General features: G+C 33.1%; 2 protein-coding genes across 3 annotated transcripts; one reads left to right on the top strand and one right to left on the bottom strand.

Moving 5' to 3' along the window:
* Positions 1-613: 613 nt before the first annotated feature.
* On the top strand, positions 614-3,988 carry LOC150038192 (ADP-glucose phosphorylase-like). Of its 2 annotated transcripts, XR_016532134.1 has the most exons (5): positions 614-1,237; positions 1,391-1,681; positions 2,143-2,415; positions 2,725-2,786; positions 3,729-3,988. XR_016532134.1 is itself a non-coding variant. In XM_090317851.1 (4 exons), exons 1-3 carry the CDS (start codon positions 755-757, stop codon positions 2,401-2,403), a joined length of 1,035 nt encoding a protein of 344 aa, XP_090173977.1. In that variant the 5' UTR covers positions 614-754; the 3' UTR covers positions 2,404-2,415; positions 3,729-3,988. The 2 variants fall into 2 exon arrangements, 1 of the variants encoding a protein (XP_090173977.1); XM_090317851.1 differs by lacking the exon at positions 2,725-2,786.
* A 1,267-nt stretch (positions 3,989-5,255) lies between these two features.
* On the bottom strand, positions 5,256-8,351 carry LOC120084891 (glyoxylate/hydroxypyruvate reductase HPR3-like). Its single transcript, XM_039040704.2, has 2 exons — positions 7,772-8,351; positions 5,256-5,897 (listed from the first exon to the last, which is right to left on the bottom strand). Exons 1-2 carry the CDS (start codon positions 8,231-8,233, stop codon positions 5,376-5,378), a joined length of 984 nt encoding a protein of 327 aa, XP_038896632.1. The 5' UTR covers positions 8,234-8,351; the 3' UTR covers positions 5,256-5,375.
* Positions 8,352-9,225: the final 874 nt, after the last annotated feature.

Below are 9,225 nucleotides of genomic sequence, written 5' to 3' on the forward strand. Positions count from 1 at the left end.
TGAGTTGTCTTCACATATACACAGTTTAATTGGTTAGCACATATATCAATAGGCAAGTAATTTGATTTGTCTATTAGTAAAAAAAAACAAGATACCCAATAATATTGTTTGCGATACGCAAATATTTGATTTATTATTACACTAAATTCATCAACTGCATTCGAGTACACAATCAATTGTGAGCTGGCAAGTGTCTATTGGTAAAAGTGTTTGGCCTAAAAAGTTTGACCCACAATCAAAAAATAAATATTAAGATCCCATTTGATAATCATTTGGTTTTTTGTTTTTATATTTTTGAAAATGAAGACTATTTCATCCACATCTCTTGCAATAGTTTGCATCTTTCTTAAGTACAATAATTAAATTCTTAGTCAAATTTAAAAACAAAAACAATTTTTTAAAAGCTATTTTTCCCCCTCAAAATTTGGCTTGATTTTTTAAACCATCGATGGAAAAGTAGATCTAGATAGTAAAAAACAAGATAAGAAATTTAAAAGTAGAGGTAGTATTCATAAGTTTAATTTTAAGAAATAAAAAATAAAAATAAAAGGGCAATCAGATAAATAACCAAAACACATGGCCAATATTTTAAAAAGAAAGAAAAAGAAAGAATCAGACGTAAAGGCAATTTGAAAAGTAATTGCCTGGGAAGCGAAATGAATCACAGGAGGAAGAATCCGTTTGGAAGGGGAAAAGCCCTAGGCTCACGAACAGATCTCCCGCCCAAACTTTCCCAAGAACATCTCTCAGGGAAATGGCGCCGCCGATTGAATCTCGCCGTCCCGAACTCCGCAAGGACTCAGTGACGAATCGTTGGGTCATATTCTCACCCGCCCGAGCTAAACGGCCCTCCGATTTCAAATCAAAATCCCCAGCCCCTTCTTCTTCCGACTCTCTCCAAACATGCCCCTTCTGCATTGGCCAAGAGCACCACTGCGCTCCCGAGATCTTCCGATTTCCTCCTCAGAACTCCGATTGGAAAGTTCGCGTCATTCAAAATCTCTATCCTGCTCTAAGTAGGGACAAGGGTCTCGATTCTTCAACTTCCCTTAGCTCCGATTCTCTCTTATGGGGTTGCCTTTTGGACGGCTATGGATTCCACGACGTCATTATCGAGTCCCCTCTTCACTCAGTTCACCTCTCTGATTTGACCCCCGAGGACGTCGCTCAGGTTCTTCTTGCTTACAAGAAGCGGATTCTGCAGCTCGCAGGCGATGACAGCATCAAATATGTTCAGGTCATTCTTCTCTGTATAATGCTCGTTATTGGGATTTTTGAGATGATTTTTCCATGTGGTTTTTTCTGCGCTGTGCCATTTGCATTTCGTCGAACACGTGGGGTGCATTAGGATTCTGAATTGTTATCTGTTTTCGTTCTGTTGATTCGATAGGTGTTCAAGAACCACGGTGCCTCAGCTGGAGCATCAATGACGCACTCCCATAGTCAGATGGTGGGTCTTCCCGTCATTCCTCCCTCTGTTTCTACTCGACTTGATAGTATGAAGCAGTATTTCAATCAGACGGGAAAATGTAGCATTTGTCATGTTCCTACAAAGGACCTTTTGGTTGATGAATCAGTCCATTTCATTTCAGTTGTTCCTTATGCAGCTTCGTTTCCTTTTGAGCTCTGGATCGTTCCTCGTGACCATGTTCCTCATTTTCATGAGCTGGACCAGGAGACGGTAAATCAATAGTTAAACTATATAAGTTTGGCTCTGAATTAGATTATGTCCAATAAGATTCATTTATTAATTTCATAATTTTAATGACATCGTCAAATGCCCGAACATTTCCTAAACATTAAAAAGAGCTAATGGTAGGACTTACTAGTCACAAAATTTTAAGAGTAGTGGATTTGGATGTTCCCCTTTAAGAGTTCAAAATGATGTGAAAAACATTTGACCCTAGTCGTCAATATAGACACAATCTAAAACTTCAAGGACCAAACATGTAATTTTAACTTTATTCGTAGTAGATTGATACGAACCCTTAAGATGTGAAAAACATTTAAACTACATAGACTAAATAGACACAATTCTAAATCTTCAAGGATCAAACGTGTAATTTTAACTTTATTCAAATCATTACATTCATTTGATGGGCACAACGAAATATGATGGTGTGTGATTTATGTGCAGTGCAGGCTGTTGATCTTGGAGGGCTATTGAAAGTGACACTCATGAAGATGTCTCTGCAGCTGAACAAACCGCCATTCAACTTCATGATTCACACTTCTCCCTTGCAGGCTTTGGATTCGGACTTAGCTTACAGCCACTGGTTTTTTCAGATTGTTCCTCAGCTTTCTGGTGTAGGGGGGTTTGAACTTGGAACTGGTTGCTACATCAATCCCGTTTTTCCAGAGGATGCTGCTAAAGTCATGGGGGAGGTTAACATCTCAATATAGGCACAGGCCCAGGTACGTTTTATTCTGATAAAAATCTCCCCCTTTTCTTTTTGGCGTGAGATTAGCGCTGGCCTATCTTTTTCCTTAAGAAAAATGTGGATTTCATCTGACAATTTGACATATTAGCATGAACTGAGATCGATGCATAGTTTTATTAAAGATGTTAACAGTAGTTTTATTCTGTAAAAAAAAATCTCTGCCATAACTTCATTTGGGATGTTTCTGGGAAATCCTTCATGAGTAATGGCTACTTGAATGTTAATGATTTTCCTATTTGGTGCTGAGAGTGAGATCTCTTTCTTTGAAATCTAATTTTCACAGGATGTATATTAACTAGGAAGCACGAGTACAATAATGAGAGATGGACACAACATTTGGACACGGTAACACACTAATTTCTAACAATGATTAGAAATTTAGAACTCAAACACAACATCGACAAGTTTGTTATAACAAACATTTTTAATATATATTATTACATTTTGACGATTCTCATGCTAAATGTTTGTTATAGTTTACTATTCATGATAAAAAAAAAAAAAATTATGTAAAAATAGTCCAGATACATCCAAACGAATTTTCTGTTGAATTAAGAACTTAAACAAAAGAAATTTATATTTAATTTTGTTGGAGGGAAAATTCTTGTATTCCTTATGGTGGTTGTCTTTATAATGATTCGTTAATGTTAGTGAACCCCACAACATTTTTTAAATGATGCTGACATGACAGACAGTGGGTATCTATACTCCTTTAATACTAGATAATTTTTATTGAACACATACATCTTGTATTTATGAGTATCTGACACGTGTACAAAAGGTGATAAAGTAGTGTTGAAAACGAACTCAAACTAAAGTGTCTACACTCAAGATGTTAGTGAGCTGTAGAGTGAGGTTAGGCCACCCATTTGGACAAGATTATTTGTAAGTAATATGATTTTATGTTCTGGGGAACTACATAACAGATAACATATTTTAAATATTAATAGGTTTAGAAAAACTTGAAATTTGCTTTAAACTAAACCAAGATTGGAGAAGGCTCTCTACTTCGTCTCTCTGAAAATCAAATTCGGCATTAAGCAGTATTTAATCGTTCCTATTCTTTTCTTCTTGTTTGTCTTCCGCTTCTAATTTGGAACATTGTTTTTGGATTCAATCACAATTCACACCTTTGTACCATTTCTATCTTCCTCTTTCGTAGCTTTGAACTCATGGGGTTCAATTCCATGGTTTGCTCTTGGATATCCTCCTCCTCCTCTTCTTCTTTCTGTTGTGGAAATTGGATCTTAATTTTGGTTTTGTGATTGATTGATTGATTTGAATCAGGGTATTGCTCTGGATAAAGAGAGCGGGAGCATATGTTACATGATTGAAGCAAGGGACCAACACACTGAGAATAATAGAATGTAGATATTATTCCCACCTTCAATCCAGGTGATCAAATAACACCCTTAATAGTACTATCATGTCCACGATACTTTTGATATATTTTGTCAATTATTTTACGATTATGGAAACTCCATCCAAGAGCTTTTGGAAGAAATCAAAAGCATAATAATCATCAGATAGGGAAATGTTGATGGAAATGTCCCATTATCATACTTTGGTAATTAGTTGAGGAGACAACGTGATGGCATTTCATTTATGGACGTTGTGAAAGAGTGCATAGAATGGTATCTCTCGATAGCAAAGCCAACTACCCAAGTTGCTGCGAGTGAACTAGTTGATTTACTGGACACAGGACTGAAACTCTCTTTGATATCAATCATTTTTCTAAGTAAAGAAAAATAGCAAAAACCATAAGAGAAGTTAGGTTTATTTGATAGAAGTATGGAACTACGACCACCCTCCCCTCAAGTTAATAGATTTGTTAGACATTTTCAAGGACTGATAATATATAAGAGTTTGAAATTCATTATCTTGCAAACTTGGACATTGTTTGATAACTATTTGAGAAATAAGTTTTATGAAAGCAAACAAAAATTTCTATAAAACAGGATATAAATAGTTATTAAATGAGGTCATATTTAATGGTTTTCAGTAAACTACCTTCCTTCAACCTCCCTCAGTCACATTTAATTATACAAAATACACAAAAGAAAGGTCTGGTTTTAAATATTTTTTTAGATTTTCAAATTTTATGACTCAAAAAGATACTTGGAAGATGGTTTTCCCCCATACTAAAAGGGATATAAATTGATGTGACAGTGAATACAAAAATTAGAAAATTAAAAGTTAATATCATTGTGTTCATTACAAACTCAACAAATATTGTTGAAATCATTTACAACATCATTCACGAAATCAATTTTCACATATCAATTACTAAGGGACGTTTGGTGCGCAGAGTTGAGTTGGTAATTATTATAGGAGCAGAGTAATTGAGAGAGTTGATGCAAATAATAAGGTGAGAAATATGAGTTATTTGATTAATTAATTAATTAATTTTATTTTAAATTAAATTAAATTAAATTATTATTTATTATTTATTATTACAATAATAAATAACTTCCCTATAAATAGGCAGTGGGCTATTGGGAAGAATACTTCCCTCAAGTATTTATAAATATAGAGACTATTCTCAATCTCTCGAGCAAAAAAATATCGAGAAATTCTTCTCTGTAACATTCCCTCTCTTTCTTTTAAAAGGTTCTCACGAGTCAAACTCTTGCTAGAGAATAGCATAGCAGGGAAACACTTGTCATGGTGTTTGATTTGAGGAAAAGTTTTGTGTTGTTCGTGACGTAGATCAAGACAAGGAGAAATTTCAAGAAAAGTCTTCAAGAGTGTGTGCTGTTTTTTCCTGTATTTTAGTCTAAAGCATGCTTAAAAATAACATTTCTGTAACACATCTGGGCAAAAAGATGATCAATCACTTCCACTTTAAGAATTCATTTCCTTTAATCTCAAGAGTATTTTTGAGATCAATGTCAAAGTAGAAGGGTTGGAAATGAAACATTTCAAAAGAGTATGTTAATTAGGAAACAGAGATACCAAAGGTTTGTTTGAGAAGAATGCCTCCAAGTTGTCCACCACCAACTTAGACAAATCCACTAAAGTTTCATGTGTCATAACAGCAACATGTGGTGATAATACAACATTATCAAGACTAAAGAGCTCTTCAGGAATTTCAGGTTCATTCTCAAACACATCTAGTCCAACTCCCCCAATCTCCCCCTTAATCAAACATTCAACCATCGCCTTCTCGTCGATGATCGCCCCTCGACCGATGTTGATTATCACTCCATCTTTTCCCAGTGCAACCATCACCTCCTTGTTGATCATATGTCGAGTTTCTTTCGTTATCCCACAACAAATTACAAGGCCGTCACAGTTGCTTGCAAGTTCATATACATTGGAATAGTAGGAGTATGGAACTAATGGCTTTTTAGTCCTTGAGTTGTATGAGATTTTGCACTCAAATCCCTCCAGTCTTTTGGCAACTTTAGACCCTATTTGCCCCAATCCAACTATACCAATTCTTTTGCCACTTAGCTGCAAAATGTTGAAATTTTCAATTGTGAAATTCATCATCCAAATTCAACTACAACTCCTCTAAACAAGAAATTTGAACATAAGAGATTCGAGAAAAAAAAAATAATAATAATGTCATGTTTCATGTTTACACTGTTGTGCGTTGGCAGTAAATTTAAAATTATTGTTTCTAAATTTATTTTCCCTTAATAAAGTTTAAACATGATCTAAATACTGGACTAACTTTTTAAATCACTTTAGATTTAAAAACCAAAAATCAGTGTCGAATCCCTTTTTAGAGGGTGAAGATCACTTTGAGGAAGATCCAATTATTTTAATTAAAACCCTTTTTATGCATTAAACAAATTGTTGACAAAATAATTGGGTTATAATACCATTTTTTATATGTACTTTAAATTTCTTAATCAGTCTAAATTTTGTCCTTCCATAATTAGAAAGAACCACTAAGATGGAATAATATTTAAACTACAAGGACTTGAAAACTAAGTAGTTCCTCCACATGTGGAAGGTTTGATCTCCTTGTACTAGAAAAAAGAATTTATAAAAATTATTTAAATTATAACCAAGTCAGGTTGTTTTTACTATGAAATTAAATTTATAGATTTTGGTTGTAATCTTTCAGATGATATCTTTTATATGTTTTATGAATGTAAAAAATAAATAAATAAAAAACAATCCCGACCGCTACTTATCCACTGATATTTCAATCCTTGCTCGAAATCTAAGCAAAAATCTATCATGTTACATAATAAAAGTTAATAAATCAAAGGTTATGGGTATTTTTTTTTTGGGAAAAAATACATATTTGGTTTTAGATTTTGGATCTAGTTTCTATGTAGTCCCTAAGTTTCAACATGTTACACATTTAGTCCTTATTTTGAGTTTAATTTCAATCTACTCCCTAAGTTTCAAAATATTACAATCTTAAGATTTGAATTTTGTTTCAATTTGGTCCTTCGATTTATGAAATTTACATTTCCAACCTCAATTTTTCATCCGATACTCATTTTCAATTATTGACGTCAATGTCTCTTAATTAATTAAAAATAATTATGAAGTGAAATTTTGATTTTAATCTTAAAAGTGATGAAAAATAGTGAAACTTAATTATTTATAATTATATTAATCATTTTAAATTTATTAACATACATCAATATTAAAGACGAAGAATGAGTATTCAAACAAAACTCAAATTTCAAAGGTAAAATTGCAACGTTTTGAAACTAAAGATTAAATTGAAATCAAACTCAAAACTTAGGGACTAAATGTATAACATTTTGAAACTTAGGAACCAAATAGAAACTAAACTCAAAATATGGGGATCAAAAAGGTATTTTCCTTGTTTTTTCTAATTATTATAATTAAAAATCACTTTTAGTCCCTAAACTTTCGTATAAGTAACAATTTAGTCCTAAACTTTAAATTATAACGATTCTATACTTTCAATTTTGTAATGATTTAGTCTTTGAACTTTATTATAACAATCTAGTCCTTAAACTTTAAAATTTATGGATTTAGTCTCTATTATAGAAACTAATGTTAAAGTTTGATGAGATTTCATACATAAATAAACCGTTGAACTAATTAGAGAGTTAATATTTTTTATAAAATACAGGATTTACTTCCTAAAATATTAAAAATTGACATATAATTTTGATTAATTTTTTTTCGTTAAAGACTAAATTGTTTCGTACAATAATTAAATTATTACAAAATTTAAAGTATAGAGAATAAATCACTGCATACTAACGTTTTTTTTTTACTATTATAGATGAAAAATGTTTTTTAACGAGTGAGACTGTGTAGTGAAACAGAAGGAGTAATTTTCAATTAGAATAGGAAGGTATAATAACAATAATAATAATCCATAGTACCTTTGATCGGAGGGAGGGAAAATCCCCTTTGGTAGACGGAAACCCTAGCCTAAGGAACCGATCTCCCGCCGAGACCTTCATGAGAACGTCAATCAGTAATCCAACGGCGAAATCAGCGACATCTTCAGAGTACAAGTCCGCAACATAGGCAATGGCGATCTGACGGCGGCGCAATTCCGGCAAATCGAGGTGATCGACGCCGGCGCTGGTAGTTACGACGAGCTTAAGCGCCGGGAGGCAATGGAGAACGGCGGAGGTGATGAGGAAGCCGCCGGGGATGAGCAAGGCTTGGATGGATTGGGCATAGGAAGAGAGGAATTGGAGAAGGGGGAGATCGGAAAGGGATGGTCGGAGGAAATGGAATCGGCTTGAGAATTGGGATTCGAGAGCGGGGAATAACCATGGAGAACCTAGAACCAAAACTTCAGGAAGCTTCTTGCTATCGCCTTCCGATTCTTCCATTCTACTTAGCTATAGGACGGCTACTACCAAAATACACATTTGAGACACCCAAATTTGTTTTATGGATAAGGGCCTTAAAGATTGTAGTTTGTGATCAAAATCATTTCATCTTTTTATATTATATTATATTATATTATATAGGTAGGGTTAAAAATCATTTCGGATTTTTTGATGGATGACCCGAATTTTAGAGGAAAAATGAAATTTGTCCCCTTTTTTTAAAAATGATTTTTCTTTAATAAATAAAATACTATTTATTGATATCAAATTTTGGTGAAATTACTAAAATAAACTCACACATGCAGAAAAGAGTTCATCTTGCTCTCGCTTCCTTTCCTCTATCACTTCCTTTCTTTAGTCATAGATCGCTCTTCTCTCTCGCATTCTGATTTCATTGAAGTTGGTCAAGAGTTGCTCACTAGAGTTGTTCCTCTTAACTCACCAGAGCTGGTGCACGGTTTCACCGAAGTTGGTTGCATCAGAGAATAAGAAAGAAAAAAAGAAAGAAAAAAGAAAGAAAGAAATTTGAAGGAAGGGTAAATCCGTAACTTCACTCGTCCATGACATCAGTAAAAAAATCCATTCATATTGTTTTTTTAAAAGTTATTTTGTCTTTGTACTTTTCAACTTGTAATGATTTAGTCTCTATTAAGAAAATATTATTAAGATTTGACAAAGTTTATAAATTGATTGAGAATAAGTTTGTTTATAGATTATAAAGAATAATTAGTCGTTACATAATCAAAATTGATAATTAATTTTGATAAAATTTTTCACTGTTATAGACTAAATTATTGTAAACTTAAAAGTATGGAAACTAAATTGTTATAAATAAAAGTTTAATAAAATCATTACTTGAGTGAAAGTTTGTGACCAAAATAAGTGGTTTTTAATATATGCACACATTTGGTTCGTGAAACTTGGTTTATGTTGCATTGGGGTTCTTAATATTCAAACTCTTTTTTTAAACAAAAAAATAATAGAAATATCTT

This window comes from Benincasa hispida, chromosome 1 (genome assembly GCF_027475165.1).
Source record: "Benincasa hispida cultivar pf3 chromosome 1, pf3_genome.v1.1, whole genome shotgun sequence".
Lineage (NCBI taxonomy): Eukaryota > Viridiplantae > Streptophyta > Magnoliopsida > Cucurbitales > Cucurbitaceae > Benincasa > Benincasa hispida.